The following is an 18,214-nucleotide window of genomic DNA, read 5'->3' on the forward strand; positions in this document are numbered from 1 at the left end:
GAATCACAAGACAAACTATATCGACTGAAACCTGAATATGTTACACATTTGCTACATATCTACTGGCATTCGATAGTTCGCTGGAAGGGGCCCGCATCAATGGCTGCAGCAACCAAGGCGGTGACAATGTTGATGAGATCCGTGACAGCAACCCAACAGAGATATGTGCTGACAAAACAAATCACAAACTAGGAACATCCAAACACATGCACACATGAATCATATGTGCATGCCAACAAGGAGATGAACAACACATAGAGTTCACCAAAAACCCTGGTGTGGCAGCATTGTCAACCATGGCAATGGAGACGAAGATAAAGTAGTCATAGCGATTAGTCAGAAGCTCCAGCATTCAACTAAAAGAACAGGCTCAAGCATTTGGCACATATATCCAGTTCATCAACTAGTTCAAAATCAAAATCAATTCACACACACCACCACACGTGTGTCATGAGTGAGCATGCACATTCTACTCTCTTTTTCTCATGCCATAAAGGAGAGTAAAATAGCTCTCCCTTCACTAGCAATGTGGGATTAAACTATGTTCACATAATGGGTAACTTCTAGATTTCTTATAACAATTATTATCATGGGACATGTGGTTGAAAGCCATAATGCATGCCTAGCAATTCTACAAGTTTACTCAATATTAGCATTTCCGTAAAAATAGTAGACTAGTATAAAAATGTAGAACTCTACTCCCCAACTGAATTATGATGCCATGCTGGTCTAATTAACATGAAACACAAGTACGCAACCAAAATTAAATTAAATCATCTCAGTTGAAGTTTCATTTAACTAGCATCAAACAGGTCTCATAACTGGAAAGGGACTAAGTTCAGATTACATTGAAGCTATTTCGCAAAATAGACCATATATGGCTTGCAAAATAGCTGCACGCTTCCATTCCCATGTCAATCGGAAAAAGATGTACTAAACAGCTGCTGCAGTTCCCATTCAAAAGGATGAGTGGATGATGCCTCACGCTCCACATTAAGTTACTTCTAGCAACTTGACCTGAAATTCAAAGCTCTTGATTTATTACCTTCCAGAGCACACGTGGTGATTCTTTTATAGGGTATGCATGAAAATGTAGAAACTAATATGCATTGATGTCCTTAAGGTCACTTGATAGAGAAACGCATCATTTTTCTTCACTACTACATACACAGAAATTGGGAAGCATGCTTGACAATTTGATCCTGATTCATGCATTCCAAAGTAATCTAATACCCGAGCATTCTGCAAAATTGTTCAGTAAAGAACAATGATGTAATTCAAGTGTTTCATTTTTACTGAGATAACGGAAGAAAATATAGTGAAGCATATACACAAGGGTGCAAATTATCCAATTCTAAGCCTTGATTTATCCTTAAGAGTTCAGCTGCTAACTACAGACTATGAAGTGAGGTCGCAAATGACAAAAGAAATACTCTCTCCGTCCCATAATATAAGATCTTAAGATCTTATATTATGGGACGAAGAGAATAGCAAACAAGCACAAAAAGATCAGTTATCTGAAACGATGGTACTATTTCAAGACGTAATCGCTACTCTCATGATATGTTTGTAACATCTGAAAAAATCAAATCATGTAATAAATAACTGAGTAGTCCCTTCTTAAATTTTCGATCAGTATATCAAAAGCCTAATAATCAAGATACATTAACACTTGATCCAATCACATGGGCAACACAACACAATTAAATCAACAGCTTCTGAAAACAAATCAACTTCTATTTCTACACGGTGGTGATTTGCAAACAAAAATCTGGAAAACAGGGGCACATTCATTTAAGTGAACAAGTCATAAATAAAGCAACAGATTTTAGAATATTGTGAGTTCTAGGAAAATAATCTAGGAAACTGGTTGGCGCCAAGGAAGCTGGAGTGCCTAGTAACAAAACATGCATTGTACAACTATTTATAATACTAACAAATTCATGAAACTCTATGCAGTTCTCGGAACAGATAAACTCTATGCAATTTTCAGAACAGAGAAACTATGTGCAATTTTCAGAACAGAGAACATCGTTATCCAAATGGCTTGGTGAGCAATTTGCAACAGTAATTAGATATCTAGATCGACCGAAGTAAAAACTAGATAAATAAATCTAACAAATACACCCTCTGTTCCGAAATATACGATGTTTTGGGAGTTCAATTTAAATTGCCAAAACGTCTTATATTTAAAAACATGGGTAGTAGTAGATTACATACTCCATGTTATGAAGCATCCTGAAGTAGAAACAAGAGAAATAAATCTAACAAATAGGAGATTACCTACTCCATGCTATCAAGCATCTTGAAGCTTCTCGTCATCATCTGCGGCAGGCAGAGGTGCCATCCGTAAGAAGAACGGAAAAGCAGGACCTCTGTAAGGCTTGCCCTCATTGTTGAGCCCATTGTTGAGAAATATTTCCAGCTTGACGGTGTTGAGATTGAGCACAAGAAGATAGGAGTCGGTCTTCCTTATGGACCAGAACTCCATGTACACATAGCCAGCCCTCATTGCCAGGATGCGCACCCTCTTCATCCACTGATCACGACGAAGCTTCTTCAGATATGGAAACTGATTCGACAGCGAGACCTCCTTCTTGACCACCCATCCACCGTTGGCATCACGGACCCAGAGCAGCACGCGTTGCTCCTTGCTGGACACGATGCACAGCCCGCCGTGCTCCGCCATGTGCGCCACGCAGTACGATTCCCCGACCGCGACCGGCGCAGTCATGTACGACCACGCCATGGTTGCCGTGTCAACCACCAATATCTCCTCCTTCGCTTCGCAATAACGGTCCTTCTTGGTGTTGGACCGCCAGTAGGCGAACCGCCCGGCGGCAATGCCGTCGGTGTGGGGCCAGGCAAATCTGTAGCGCACCGAGCCGTTCTCGGCCCAGCTGCGGGTGCGGGAGGAGAAGACGACCGAGGCGTCGTCGCCCCAGGGGTCGGGCTGTATGGCGATGACCAGGAACGAGGCGTCGGCCTCGTCGGCGACGATGGCGTAGAGGAACGGGCGGAAGTCGTGGGGCGGCTTGAAGAAGACGGCGGTCCGGTCGATGGGGTCGTACACGGCGAGGTCCGTGCTGTAGCGGCCGAGGGAGAAGAGGAGGAAGCCGCCGTCGCAGCCGCGGAGGCGCCACTCGTCGTCGTCGTCGACGTCGGGGTGGTGCATGAAGTAGAAGTCGCCGCTCGCCGCGGCGGAGGCCAGCTCGGGGTTGTTGCGCGAGGGGGCCTTGATGAAGCAGATATCAGAGCAGTAGAGGGGGGACTTCTCGCGGCCGCGGTCGGTGACGAGGACGCCGACGAGCGGGGGCCTGCGGAGGGAGCCGAAGCGGCGGAAGACGGCCGGGTCGGAGGCCACGCGGCCCCAGCGCTTGCAGACGCGGGCGGCGCTGGCGAGCGATGCCATGTCGGGGAGGCGGCGGAGTATCTTCCCCAGGAGTTCGGCGCCGAGGGAGGCCACGGGCGGGGCCATGGGCTTCTTGAGGCTGGACCCCTCGCCTCTCCGCCACGGCTCCATTTCTTTCTGGCGAGATCGGCGGATCGCTGAACTGCTCTGCTCCGCTCTGTCTTGCGAGGGAGTTCCTTCTGCTTTCTTGCCACGGGCGGCGCCAAGATGTTTGCTGATGTGGCGCCAAAATCGTTTCGCATTAGGCGCGCACCTATTTTTCGCGCCAAAATCATTTCGCATTGGCGCGAAAATAGACCCAAGCCTGCCGAGGGCCTGTATATGTTTCAAGTTTTTTTTATTTTAAGAAAAATAATTTATGTATGGGAGCACCCATTCATCATGACCGATAACATTTCATTGATCCGTGGATTGGCGCGGGCAATTTGGATCGGTTGCCCTGCCTTCTTCATCGTCTAAATAACCTAGTTCATCTTTCTCTCCATGCCCACACGTTTTTTTTCTTTCTCCAGCGCCGCCCTTGTCTGCTTCGGTCGAACCACCCGCTCCCACCCCCAATGCACCCCCCCCCACATCTAAGCTGCCAAACCACACTCCATCAGACTTCCCTCCACCTGCGACGTCGTGGCATCATCGTCAACTTCATGTCGTTTCTTTTCAAGTCCTCGTCGGTGTCCCACCCCTCCCACGTTGATGTGCCACAGCGACAAAATCCTTCAGAGCGATTTGTGTGTATAGTTAGGGTCTAGCTTGTGTGTTGGTGTCAATGGTGTGTGTGCCGAGTGCGTTTGTGCATGAGCTCGTATACTACCGTTGTACCACATGAGAGGACTCGAAAAAGAAAGATACTTCACTCGCACTCCCTCATAAAGACTGTTGATCTCGGATCCACTTAAATTTTCTGGGCCTCCATTTGCTATTGTTTTGTGGAGGACATTTCAGTCTCATAAGAGCATCATCATTGACATGAATGTTCTTGCCATCAGGAAAATAACCCACATTGGTGAGAAATCAAAGTGTTAAACTTGGGGTTTGATCCCTGTTGGGTTGGAGTACCACCACATCCTAATCATCCAACCATACATTGGAATCGTTTTCTCATTGTCACTATCTGTTTGATTTAGGGTTTCTTTCTAGAGTGAAAGCACGATGGAGTTGATAAATCTCCTTCCAGGTTGATGCCTAGCACCCGCCGCCGCCGTTGTCCTATGATGCCATTACCCTCGTTGGAGGCATCATTGTGGAACCCCTTCGGCTCCAATGGCATTTAGATCTCGAGCTTCCTGGGTGTAAAACCAAGCTTCGACTATGGATGGAGTGTGCGTCGTTGTACTCGTTGCTCCTCCTTGGCGGCGTTGCCTTGGAGATGGTCTTCTGTCAGATATCGATGGTTCGTGTCATCTTGCAGTTTCGTCACCGGTTAGGTGGATGCGCGGTCTCGGGATCGGTGTAGAACCCGAGCGGTGGCTCCGGAGAGCGCATTTGTGCTGTAGAGCGTCGAATTTCATCACTTGGATGGTAGAGTTATCAGCTTGTCTGCGACACGCCCTCGTGCATGTGTGGAAGCCAAAGCGACGACTCTGGAGGGTGTCTTCTATTGCAAGGTGTCAATTTGTGTCTCTTTGAAGGCAGAGTCATTGGCTCGTCAGTCAAGAGGCCTCGGGGCTGGTGTGCATTGTTGTGGTTTGTATGTTGTAGCGGCGGCTTTGGTTTGTATTGTAGGGTGTCGACTCTGGCCATGCGGGTGGCATAGTCGTCGACTCGCAACATGGGGGGTGGCGTGTGTATGGGGCAGTTGTATTGATTTTCGGCCATCTCCCTTAATAAACTAGATAATCCTCTTCTCCCACGAAAGCCGGAGCTCCTCCTGATTGCTCAAAACAAAGTCTCTCTCATATTTTTGATCCAGTTTTAACCATAATTTGTTCGCGGCGTAATTTTGACTGTAAACTTAACTAAATATGAATTATGTGTAGGAAAAAATGTATAATTGGAAACGTACTTCAAATACGAATACAACAAGATAATTATTGTACACATGTAATTTATATTTTGTTAGACAAATTTATGGTTGAAATTTGACCAAAATAGAGGTGCTCAACATTTTTATCCCTATTGATAATGATGGACCCACACGTCAGTGACGGGCATCTTTCCATCCCCTTCATCCCCGATGGCCGGTGAATCCATGGGAACGCATTGCTGCGGCGCAGCAAGCATGGCCAGCGGCGCCGGCGAGGATGAGGCGACGTCAGGGTGGGCGTGGCGTCCAAGTACGGCGTCTTTTCTTCCTGACTCGTTCCTCTTCTTACTTGCCTAGGTTTTGCTGGCCCAATCTGGTTCCGCCGACACCAGATTCAACGGCGAATTGTATGCGCCGCTGAGGTCAGGGGAGACACATCCCCAACCTCTCATTTCTTTTTCTCGCTTCCTTTTCAATGGCGAGCGACAGAAGGAACTGTCCAGGATCGAGATATGGAAGAACGGGTCTTGGATTGGATTCAAGAATGGAAGAGCATGGAAAGGTTTCAGCTTGCCGTCCCTTTCCTCCCCATTAGTCAATCCCCTCTCCGACCTCCAGCACAACACGTACTCCAGTTCTCTACTGTCTAGAGAACTCCGTGCTGCTTACTGCTCTTCACTTTTTAACTGGCCCATCGCCACCATTCTTGCCCCCTTCTCCTTCTATGCTTGTCATTTCCACTTCATCGTCGCATCGATCGACTCCTCTCCACCAGTGTCTTCCTTGCGCGGTATCGAATCCGTTCCTTCTTCCGTAAAAGTGTAGACATTGTAGCTTCTTTCCTGCTATGGTGTGGTGCCATGACCATGATTCTTAGCTTCCTCCATTACCATGATTGTTATTTGTTAGTTTCCTTCATGTTATGGTGCCATGACCATGATTGTTAGCCTCCTCCAGTGGATACACACGCTGTGCGCTGAGCATCGGCGGCAGGATTTGGACGCTTTTTTCCTTCCACCAAATCTCCCATGTCATATCAAGTTTATGCCTCAAATTACATAACCACTTGAATCCGTTTTTGGTGTTTATTGCTGTTACTGGTCGCCAAGCGCTTCGTGACTGTACGCTTTTCGCATAGAGTTCCTCAGATTTTTGAGAATTCCCGGATACAAATGTCAACTAAGTCCCAAGTACTATAAGGGCACATCGTCACGGCTTTGCTGACAAGATCATTTTCGTGTTCCTGGATCTGGACAAGTAACTGTTCCCCTCTGCTTCTTTTCAGGGGATTGGCTCTGCCATCACAAGGAGCCTGCATCCCTGAACTCTGAATATTACCGCCAAACCGGGGATTTTTCCTCCACAACGGCATCATGCTACGGTCCCGACTGTTCTATATTTGCTCCATTATCTTCGCATTCTATTTTGCCCATGTGCAACCGACGACTGAACAGATCACGGCACCATGGGAAGGTAAAATCCATCTTAACCACCATACCTCTTGTTTAATTTGGTAGGTGTTCTTGTTCATTTTACATTTTCCTCATAACCATGACCCACTTGAGGAGAGAAGCAAAGTACTCCCTCCGTTCCTAAATATAAGTCTTTGTAGAGATTCTACTATGAATCATATACAGATGTATATAGATGCATTTTAACTGTAGATTCATTCATTTTGCTTCGTATGTAGTCCACCTAGTGGAATCTCTACAAAGACTTATATTTAGGAACGGAGGGAGTAGCACACAAGTCCAGGGTGCTACATTTTTTTCCTGTATCCTTCTTGCATTATGAGACCAACTTGCTGTACATTTGGTTCAACTGGTCTGCAGTCGATGCTTTGAGAGCTATCAGAGGCAGCTTGAGTGATCCACTGGGATGTCTCGATAACTGGAACCGTGGAGATCCATGCGTCGGAAATTGGTCCCGTGTTATCTGTTACAACGTAACAGCAAGCGATGGATACTTTCATGTGCGGCAACTGTATGTGCACAAGTGTTCTCCTTGTCAATCATGTCCATATCATTTATACAACCCTTCTCCTTTGCTTCTATTCTGGCTTGCTTTTGGTCATGAATTGAGAACTTGGGCTTGGTCGTATATACAGTTTTGTTGACTTTCTTAATAGATGATCATGCCATCCTGGATTCATCTGCAAACCATGTTATTTATGGTATCAGCATATTTGATGGAGCTGAAAGTGCAGTAAAAAAGGATGCAAAATGTGTATAGATGGAGTAGAGGAGCATTTTCCCTCTGAAAAGTGAAAAGTCTCATGCTTATTTTATTTCCAGATGAATCTAATTCCTGTGACATTTTGTTATAATATGTTTCGCTTGGTGATATCCTGGTATTATGTGATTATAGGGAGCTTCTACGGTTAAATTTATCTAGGACTTTGGCCCCTGAGCTTGGCCAGCTGTCTCGCATGAAAATAATGTAAGTGCAGTGAGCTGAGCTCGCTAATTATCGTGTGGGTTGCCTGTTCATTTAATCCAGTCCTACATGCACAAGGGGCGACTGAGTACTTCTTTTAATTTTCTTTCAAGGGATTTTATGTGGAACTCAATTGGTGGGAGCATTCCTAAGGAGGTTGGCAACATTACTTCTCTGGAACTATTGTAAGTCAAAATCTACATCACTGATTAGAAACATGGTCTACCTGAATCAGTTTCCTTCATATCTTTCTGTTTGGACATGGAGGTTATCATTTTTCTGTATATGTTAACTTAGTTATTGCTTACAGGTTTTTCAATAAACAGTTGTTTCTCTGAGATCAGTTTTGCTCATGTGACAAGGTGTACATTGTTTATATTTGCAGGCTCTTAAATGGGAACCAGTTGACTGGTCCTTTACCAGAGGAAATTGGCTTCCTTCCTAATTTGAATAGGATTCAGATTGATCAGAACCATATATCAGGATCCATACCTAAATCATTCGCTAACCTGAACAAAACCGAGCACTTGTAAGTAGGATATGTTTTAGCCTCTCTCTTAACGAGTGATAGTTATCCTTATCCTAATGGATTTCCAATTTCTATCCAGTCACATGAACAATAATTCGTTGAGTGGTCAAATTCCACCTGAACTGTCCAGATTACCTTCACTTGTTCATCTGTAAGTATTGACCTCTGCACGTACCATAATATTGCTTTTCATTTATACCCTACTGACAGTATAATTGGTTTGCAGATTGTTGGATAACAACAACTTATCGGGCTATCTTCCTCCAGAATTATCACAGCTACCAAAACTGCTCATTGTGTATGAAACCTACTATTGTGCAATAGTTTGAATAATATATAGTTTTTGATTATTTTGGTTGGGTGGATTGGATATCAATCTTTGATCATGAATTGGACTAAATTTCTCGGTCTTAAATGAAGCTCTTAAGCAGTAGTTCTTCTTTATTTGTTGTTTTGTAGCTTGAATGAATAGTTTACGGCTACTTACAACTTAGGGAGCAACACAAACAAAGAATGTCTGCTCCACTGTTCTCTTTTACTGAAAAGTAGCTGCTGGCATGTTCCCTGTGCTAACTTATTCAATCGTAAGTTGCTTTAACTGGCATTAGCTCAGTTAGTTGTTTAGGATTACTTCTGATTTTACCCTGATCTTTACGGCATTATTTCTTGCCAGCAGTAAACCACTGAAAGCTTATATGCTGCTGAAACAATATAACTGCTAGTCAATTTTGCATTTTTCTGTTATTTATATACCATGAATAATTCAAAGTAATTGGAAAGAGACCCATAGCAATTCGAGTAACTTCCAGTTCATTTTATTAGTTTTTTTTTCATGTCTTTGAGATATCACATTTAAAAGACATATATACACTCACTGTATGTCTAATTACCTCTTTTCAAAATGATCCCAGCCAGCTAGACAATAACAACTTCTCAGGAAGTTCAATTCCTTCATCTTATGGCAATATCACAACACTTCTGAAATTGTAAGTATGGTCTACATCTCTCGGATTTTGTAGCCATGTGGTCTAATGAACTATAGTGTTAAATAAGGACGATTTTCACATTGGTCATCATTATTGCAATGAGAATGGCCCTTAATTTGGTTGAGTAAAAGAAATAAAAAATCTTGGCTTGCCTTTTAAAGTATTATGAGAGTTTCAGATAATCTAATTGATATGGTCTACATCAGGAGTTTGAGAAACTGCAGCTTGGAAGGCCCCGCTCTTGATGCCAGTGGAATACCGCAACTTGGCTACTTGTACATATAATTCTGAACTACGTACTACCTATTTGTTTAGGAAAAAAATCTCACCCGTGATGCTTAGGGGAATTTGGCAGCTATCACTTGCTCTCATCTTTGTTGTGTTGTTTCAGGGATATTAGTTGGAATCAGTTGACGGGTCGTATACCATCTGGCAAACTAGTGAGCAACATAGCTACAATGTATAAAAATAAGGCCCTCGCAAAGATTTCATGCCATTTTGTTTTTTAAGTATTATTTATTGATCCCTTTTCCCCCAAGGAAACTTCTATTTTCAGTTTACACTCACTTTTGCAAGTTGTGCAGAGATCTTTCCCACAATCGTCTTAACGGTTCTATTCCTGGAAGTTTCTCCGGCCTTCCTAATCTCCAAAGATTGTAAGTCTGATATTACATTCACCATGCTATTATGTCCTTTAATATTTGATAAAAGGGATAAATCTCTAGAAAAGGGGGATGCTCTTACTTTATTATTGCTCAATAGTAGTGAATTACTCCCTTTGTCCCTTAGGGTATTCTCGCATGGACAATGATTGATTGCAGAGTACCTTCTGCGGGTCCATGCCATGACAACAACTTTAATTTTCAACAAACATAAGTTTAAACAATTTTGCATGACAGTACTGTTCATGAATGATCATTTGAATCAGGCTGAGCTGATTTTTTTTTGTCTTCGTTCAGGTCAATGGATAATAATAACTTGGATGGTTCTGTTCCATCTGATGTCTGGCAAAATATTGATTTCAGTGGAAATAGAAGCCTGATATTGTAAGATCATCATAAACTGAACCTTCTGCTTCACCTTTTTGATTTTAGAGAACGGTATATAATTGACATATTTCTTCAGGACTGGTAATCTAATATCCCCCCTTAAATATTTTGCAGGGATTTCCATAACAACGCTCTCACGAATCTATCGAATCCTCTTACACCCCCTGCGAATGTTACCATCCTGTATGCATTTCTATTGAACAATTATCTTTTCCATTTTTCAGATCCATTCGTCATTTCCAGTACCTTATATTTTCTTTCCTTCACCATCCATGTTTTTAGGTTATCTGGAAACCCCATATGCACATCGCAAAATCAACTGAATATATCTCAGTATTGTCAATCAATTTCAGTTGTTGTTCCTGGAGGTTCCACAAATAACAATACACTTTGTCCACCATGCTCAACCGACCTTCCTTACGAAAACATACTAAGGTCACCAATCTCATGCTTATGTGCTATTCCACTTTACGTTGATTACCGGCTGAAGAGTCCAGGATTCTGGGATTTTGTTCCGTACGAAGCTGAATTTCAATACTACTTGTCATCTGGTCTTTCATTGTCCTCGTATCAATTGGAAGTCTCTACTTTTATGTGGGAAGAAGGCCCGAGGTTGAAGATGAACCTGAAGCTTTTCCCAAACAACACTGCGTTGTTTAACTCTGGTGAAGTGCTGAGACTGAGAGACATGTTCACAGGGTGGCTCATCACGGACTCGGATATATTTGGGCCCTATGAGCTTATCGACTTCATCACAGGGTGGTACGAAAATGGTATGTATATATGTTACTTTATCTTCACTCCACTCCATATTTTGTTTCGTTGCAATTTTTTGTCACCATGTTTAAATGGTCGTGTATAGATGTTTGTATTAGTGATCACATTACGTGCGCACATTCGAGCTGCCGAGGCCTCCTCTCCTCATTTTCCCCAATGCAGATCCCCAAACTCCACATCAATCGAATAAGCATATTACCGTTGCCCACTTGTCCTAACTTAGTAAGCTTCACTGTATGTCTCTGAACTTGCAACGAATTTTCACATGACACCCTCAACTTAACATGTCCCTAAACTTTTCCTGTTACCAAGTTCACCCTTGCTAACGTGATAAGTGTGCTTTCGTTCACTCATTGTCATAGGGCTTCGGCGCCTTGATTCTCAGTATCTTTTTAATTGATCAAGTTCACCCTTTTGTTGGAACCCTGCTGTATTCCCTGGGCCAAAGGCCAATATATGTATATGTACATGCCTGTAGAAATAAGCAAAGAAGAGAGTGACAAAACATCTAACAGTTTTCTTGGCTCACGATAAAGAAAAAATATTGGACCGAGTAGAATGTAGTTAGGTGTACAGAAAAGAATAGTTTGGGATCTTAAATGAATAGTTTGGGATCTAAGAGGATGTGGATAGCACTGTTGTGGAAGTATCCATCATATATGGTGCTCTTTATCAAATGTAACCACTACAATGTTGCCAGCTTGGTATCCAGCAGTTGTACAATTATTGAAGAGAGAACTCACATGTTCCCATGCTTTCTTTTCAGTACTACCGCGTCGTACAAAGTCCAGTCTCAGTACAGGTGCCACTGTTGGTATTGTCATCGCAGCATTTGCTGCAGCAGCAATTCTTTCATCCCTCGTTACTCTCATCATATTGAGAAGGCGTTCAAGTCAAATTTCAAAGAGACGCACTGGTAAACCATCCATTTGTACTTTCTATGGTCTAAAATTGTTAGATTATTCATCTCTTTTTCAAATACATTGTAATATTTCAGTGATCCACCTTTTTTTATTCAAAACAGTTGTCACTTCTTTTGATTCTGATTTTGTTAGTACAGAGTTGCAGCATTGTATGTATTGTCATGACTTTTTGATATGAGTTGCTATTCATCTGAGCTTGTTGTGATGAAATTGTTATGGTCATTCGATGACAAAATTCTGCTGACTTTGCAGCGATAAGAATTCAGATGAAAATTGAGGGCGTAAAAGACCTCACTTTTGAAGAATTATCAAAGTGTACAAGCAATTTTAGTGACTCGGCACTAATTGGTCAAGGAGGGTACGGAAAAGTATACAGGGGGGTTCTGGCTGATGGAACAGGAGCTGCAGTAAAACGTACACAACAGGGATCTCTTCAGGGTTCAGAGGAGTTCTTCACAGAGATAGAATTGTTGTCCAGGCTGCACCACCGAAACCTGGTTTCTTTGGTTGGTTATTGCGACGAAGATAATGAGCAGGTTGTCCCTCCAACTTATTTTTTATATATACTAATCAGAAATACTAATTTCATCAAATGCTGCTTTATTATTCAGCTGCTTTCTTGTTCTAGAATGGGCTGTGGAAAATTTGATATCCATATCTATTGCGATCCATGTATCTGGTGAAGTACATATACATCAACACACATTATCAACCTATTTCTATACATCAACACACGTTTAGGTTATTTCTGCTAGATCAATTCAACACATTCTTTATTGTTTAGTGCAGAAGTGATTCCTTGTCCATAGACATTGTAAGCTCATTTTCTGTTGATTGGCTGGTATCGAGAGCTCATCTTCAGGGCACTCTTAATGGCAGAAGCTGACCTGTTGCTTTTTATGCCTAATGGTACTTAATGTTCGGTCCAACGTTATGATGATTAAACTCATACTGTGAACCATGTATTGCAGATGCTGGTGTATGAGTATATGCCAAATGGTACTCTACGTGATCATCTTTCAGGTTAGAACTTCGTTTCTGTAGCCACTAAATTGCACCTCAGAATTGTACATTTAGTCATAATTTCTGAAATGGCTTATCTTATTGAATTACTTTGTTCCACGTTCACCCTGTCAGGCAAGGGTGCCTTTTCTCTTGCCACAGATAACATAGTTACAGATTTACAGTCACACAATTAGATATTATATCCAGCTGAGAAATGATATCGAGACAAACGTATGAAATTTCCCTGTCGCGATCATTGTGCACACATAATAGTCTAGTGCATGCCACCTTGATGATAAATGCCTCTGTTCCATCAATAGTTCCTCAGCTAGAACTCACAACTGATCACAGCAGGGAAATTCAACCACTCGTGAGGTGTGATTGTATGAAGGAACCTAACTTTGGATATCTATGTTTTGGATTTTGATAGTCAGGCTCAAGCCAATGAAATCTCCATGCTTTTTTGCTTGCTTGCAAATTATTTTTGTTTAATTGTACGTGTGCTAAGAATATTCCTCTACCTTGCTTTTGGTGTGCTGCCTGTCCTGTAAAGTTCCTCTAACTGGTGCTTTATTTACGTAACAGCTAAAGCTAAAGAAGCTCTAAGTTTCCCCATGAGGTTACGAATTGCACTGGGATCATCACGAGGGATCCTCTATTTGCACACGGAAGCTGACCCTCCGATATATCATCGTGACATCAAGACTAGCAACATTTTATTGGACTCGAAGTTTGTAGCAAAGGTTGCTGATTTTGGTCTCTCGAGGCTTGCCCCACTGCCAGAAATGGAGGGGGTTGCCCCTGGTCATGTGTCCACTGTCGTAAAGGGTACCCCGGTGAGTATAACATCGTATATCTTGGCATCAACTAGTTGCGCATAAATAAGCATGTGGCACTTGAGGCGAGGATCTGTATCGGTTTTGAGTGTCACATATCTTTTTAACATCTAGTTCTCGGCGTCATGTTGGTGACACCGCATTGTTGATTTAGTTGCCGTTGTTGCACCATGCAGGGTTATCTTGATCCGGAGTATTTCCTCACGCATAATCTGACGGACAAGAGCGACGTGTACAGCCTCGGTGTTGTTTTTCTGGAACTGCTGACAGGGATGCAGCCCATTTCTCATGGGAAAAACCTGGTCAGAGAGGTAACCATCAAAGTTCAAATCGATGGAGCAGGGAATTGTGACAATAATACATCACATACACACATATGCAGGTTGTGACGGCGAACCAGTCAGGGATGATACTGCCGGTGGTTGACACGCGGATGGGACCGTGCCCATGGGAGTGCGTGGAGAGGTTCGCGGCACTGGGGCTGCGGTGCTGCCGGGACGAGACGGATGCGAGGCCGTCCATGACGGAGGTGGTGCGGGAGCTGGAGATGATATGGCAGATGGCGCTAGAGACAGATAGCGTGCCGTTGGAGTTGGAGTCGGAGTCGGTGTCCATGGACCCCAGCCGCACAGGCACGCAGCTGTCGTCGGACGTCGTCCGCCGGGGGGTCGATGATGGCCTACCAGTACATGTCGTCGCCGGACGTCTCCGGCAGCAACCTGCTCAGCGGCGTGGTGCCCAGCACCAACCCTCGCTGAGAAAATGTGAGAGCCTAATTAGTTGGTGATGATGTTTGTGCTGGTAGGCAGGAGTATTAGAAATGTTTGAGTTTCATTTGTGCTGGTAGTTGTTTGAAATTCATTTCTATCCCCTGTTTGTAAATAAATAAAGATGTGTGTAATACTAAGGTATTAAATAAAGATGCGTGGGGTATCATCTAGTTTAGCAGGTGCGTGCCTACAAGGCTACAATATTAAGGTGCGTTTGCTGCCATACGATGTTTCAGATTTCCTTGCCACCACCAGGTAGGCAGGTCTCGCTGAAATTTTGGTCCAACATTTTGGAATTTATTTTGGTATAATTTTGTCTAAATTTCATTGAAGTTGGGCCATAATTTGAATTTGTCGCGGGAAGCTATTTGGGCACCCTCTGGAATTTTCGTTGAAACTTTGAAGCCCAAGTACAAACCGTTGCACATGACCCTTGTCAGGTCCACGGTAGAACACATCCTGTACATGCCTCGCCGTTGCCATGGCCACGTCCACAACGCCCGGAGCAACGCTCCCGGTCACCTCCCTTCCCCGTGCATCGACAACTTCTCCGACACCATGCTGGCTCTAGTGTATTGAGTGGCATGTGCTCGCCGCCCGTCCATGCCTCCCCGAGAACCGAGGGCTTTACCGGAGCCGTTGAGGCATTGCCGACCATGGTGGTAGTGCGGTCGAATGCCAGGAGTACGCGGAGATCATCATCGTGGTGGACGAAGGAAAAAGGAGTACTATTTGATTAGTGCTACACGTCCGTCACGAGCTCTGGGAGTCCAGGGGTACAGTAGCATATGCGCCAACTTTTAATGGTCAACCATGATAAACCCCCGGATTCGTTGCTTCCTTCACCAAATCTCTTTCTCCATCACCTCTGGATTTTGTGTGGCGTGTGGTGCTCCGTGAGCCTCCACACAACAATGAGAGTTGATGCGGGGTTTGTTGGCACTAGGAGCTGCCAAGATATATTGGTAGCCAGACGCATCGACAAAGCTTCATTAGGGCCAAGGGAGGCAATGCCCCCCGCCGCCAAACTAACGGTATGTGTGGAGTGAGGTTCTCAATTTGCTTTGGAATGACGTACACACACTAGGGCCAGGGTATACTGAGGTTCTCAATTTGCTTTGGAATGACGTACACACACTAGGGCCAGGGTATACTGAGGTTCTCAATTTGTTTTACTTCAAGGAAATACCTCTAATATTAATCTTAAAATTGTCACACAGGAGGCTGGTGGAAACTAGCGCTATGCGTGGTTCAACTTGCCGCGGACGTTAGAACAATCATATTTTTTGTTGCTATTTTATGGAAGTATGGTTGGTGTTGTGTTCATTCCCTTTGCTCTATACTTTGAAAGGTTATACCATTTTTCTACTCAATTTATAGATAAATGGCATATCTGCAGTTGGAATTGGAAAGAGTTGGAGACAAACCAGTCGGGTGTCTTTTCTTGAATGTGTTTGTCGGGTATGTTATGGATGTAACTTCCCTGTAGCCAGACGCATCGACAAATCTTCATTAGGGCCAAGGGAGGCAATGCCCCCCGCCGCCAAACTAACGGTATGTGTGGAGTGAGGTTCTCAATTTGCTTTGGAATGACGTACACACACTAGGGCCAGGGTATACTGAGGTTCTCAATTTGTTTTACTTCAAGGAAATACCTCTAATATTAATCTTAAAATTGTCACACAGGAGGCTGGTGGAAACTAGCGCTATGCGTGGTTCAACTTGCCGCGGACGTTAGAACAATCATATTTTTTGTTGCTATTTTATGGAAGTATGGTTGGTGTTGTGTTCATTCCCTTTGCTCTATACTTTGAAAGGTTATACCATTTTTCTACTCAATTTATAGATAAATGGCATATCTGCAGTTAGAATTGGAAAGAGTTGGAGACAAACCAGTCGGGTGTCTTTTCTTGAATGTGTTTGTCGGGTATGTTATGGATGTAACTTCCCTGTAGCCAGACGCATCGACAAATCTTCATTAGGGCCAAGGGAGGCAATGCCCCCCGCCGCCAAACTAACGGTATGTGTGGAGTGAGGTTCTCAATTTGCTTTGGAATGACGTACACACACTAGGGCCAGGGTATACTGAGGTTCTCAATTTGTTTTACTTCAAGGAAATACCTCTAATATTAATCTTAAAATTGTCACACAGGAGGCTGGTGGAAACTAGCGCTATGCATGGTTCAACTTGCCGCGGACGTTAGAACAATCATATTTTTTGTTGCTATTTTATGGAAGTATGGTTGGTGTTGTGTTCATTCCCTTTGCTCTATACTTTGAAAGGTTATACCATTTTTCTACTCAATTTATAGATAAATGGCATATCTGCAGTTGGAATTGGAAAGAGTTGGAGACAAACCAGTCGGGTGTCTTTTCTTGAATGTGTTTGTCGGGTATGTTATGGATGTAACTTCCCTGTAGCCAGACGCATCGACAAAGCTTCATTAGGGCCAAGGGAGGCAATGCCCCCCGCCGCCAAACTAACGGTATGTGTGGAGTGAGGTTCTCAATTTGCTTTGGAATGACGTACACACACTAGGGCCAGGGTATACTGAGGTTCTCAATTTGTTTTACTTCAAGGAAATACCTCTAATATTAATCTTAAAATTGTCACATAGGAGGCTGGTGGAAACTAGCGCTATGCGTGGTTCAACTTGCCGCGGACGTTAGAACAATCATATTTTTTGTTGCTATTTTATGGAAGTATGGTTGGTGTTGTGTTCATTCGCTTTGCTCTATACTTTGAAAGGTTATACCATTTTTCTACTCAATTTATAGATAAATGGCATATCTGCAGTTGGAATTGGAAAGAGTTGGAGACAAACCAGTCGGGTGTCTTTTCTTGAATGTGTTTGTCGGGTATGTTATGAATGTAACTTCCCTGTAGCCAGACGCATCGACAAATCTTCATTAGGGCCAAGGGAGGCAATGCCCCCCGCCGCCAAACTAACGGTATGTGTGGAGTGAGGTTCTCAATTTGCTTTGGAATGACGTACACACACTAGGGCCAGGGTATACTGAGGTTCTCAATTTGTTTTACTTCAAGGAAATACCTCTAATATTAATCTTAAAATTGTCGCACAGGAGGCTGGTGGAAACTAGCGCTATGCGTGGTTCAACTTGCCGCGGACGTTAGAACAATCATATTTTTTGTTGCTATTTTATGGAAGTATGGTTGGTGTTGTGTTCATTCCCTTTGCTCTATACTTTGAAAGGTTATACCATTTTTCTACTCAAGTTATAGATAAATGGCATATCTGCAGTTGGAATTGGAAAGAGTTGGAGACAAACCAGTCGGGTGTCTTTTCTTGAATGTGTTTGTCGGGTATGTTATGGATGTAACTTCCCTGTAGCCAGACGCATCGACAAAGCTTCATTAGGGCCAAGGGAGGCAATGCCCCCCGCCGCCAAACTAACGGTATGTGTGGAGTGAGGTTCTCAATTTGCTTTGGAATGACGTACACACACTAGGGCCAGGGTATACTGAGGTTCTCAATTTGTTTTACTTCAAGGAAATACCTCTAATAT

At 43.4% G+C, this 18,214-nt stretch overlaps 1 protein-coding gene and 1 pseudogene across 1 annotated transcript; one reads left to right on the forward strand and one right to left on the reverse strand.

The window, feature by feature from the left end:
* Positions 1-783: 783 nt before the first annotated feature.
* On the reverse strand, positions 784-3,588 carry LOC119331143. The gene is made up of 2 exons (XM_037604314.1): positions 2,284-3,588; positions 784-1,017 (listed from the first exon to the last, which is right to left on the reverse strand). Exon 1 carries the CDS (start codon positions 3,521-3,523, stop codon positions 2,297-2,299), a length of 1,227 nt encoding a protein of 408 aa, XP_037460211.1. The 5' UTR covers positions 3,524-3,588; the 3' UTR covers positions 784-1,017; positions 2,284-2,296.
* A 1,974-nt stretch (positions 3,589-5,562) lies between these two features.
* On the forward strand, positions 5,563-14,861 carry LOC119328935 (annotated as a pseudogene).
* The last annotated feature ends 3,353 nt before the right edge of the window (positions 14,862-18,214 follow it).

The sequence above is a fragment of the Triticum dicoccoides genome, chromosome 7A (genome assembly GCF_002162155.2).
Source record: "Triticum dicoccoides isolate Atlit2015 ecotype Zavitan chromosome 7A, WEW_v2.0, whole genome shotgun sequence".
NCBI classification, from domain to species: domain Eukaryota; kingdom Viridiplantae; phylum Streptophyta; class Magnoliopsida; order Poales; family Poaceae; genus Triticum; species Triticum dicoccoides.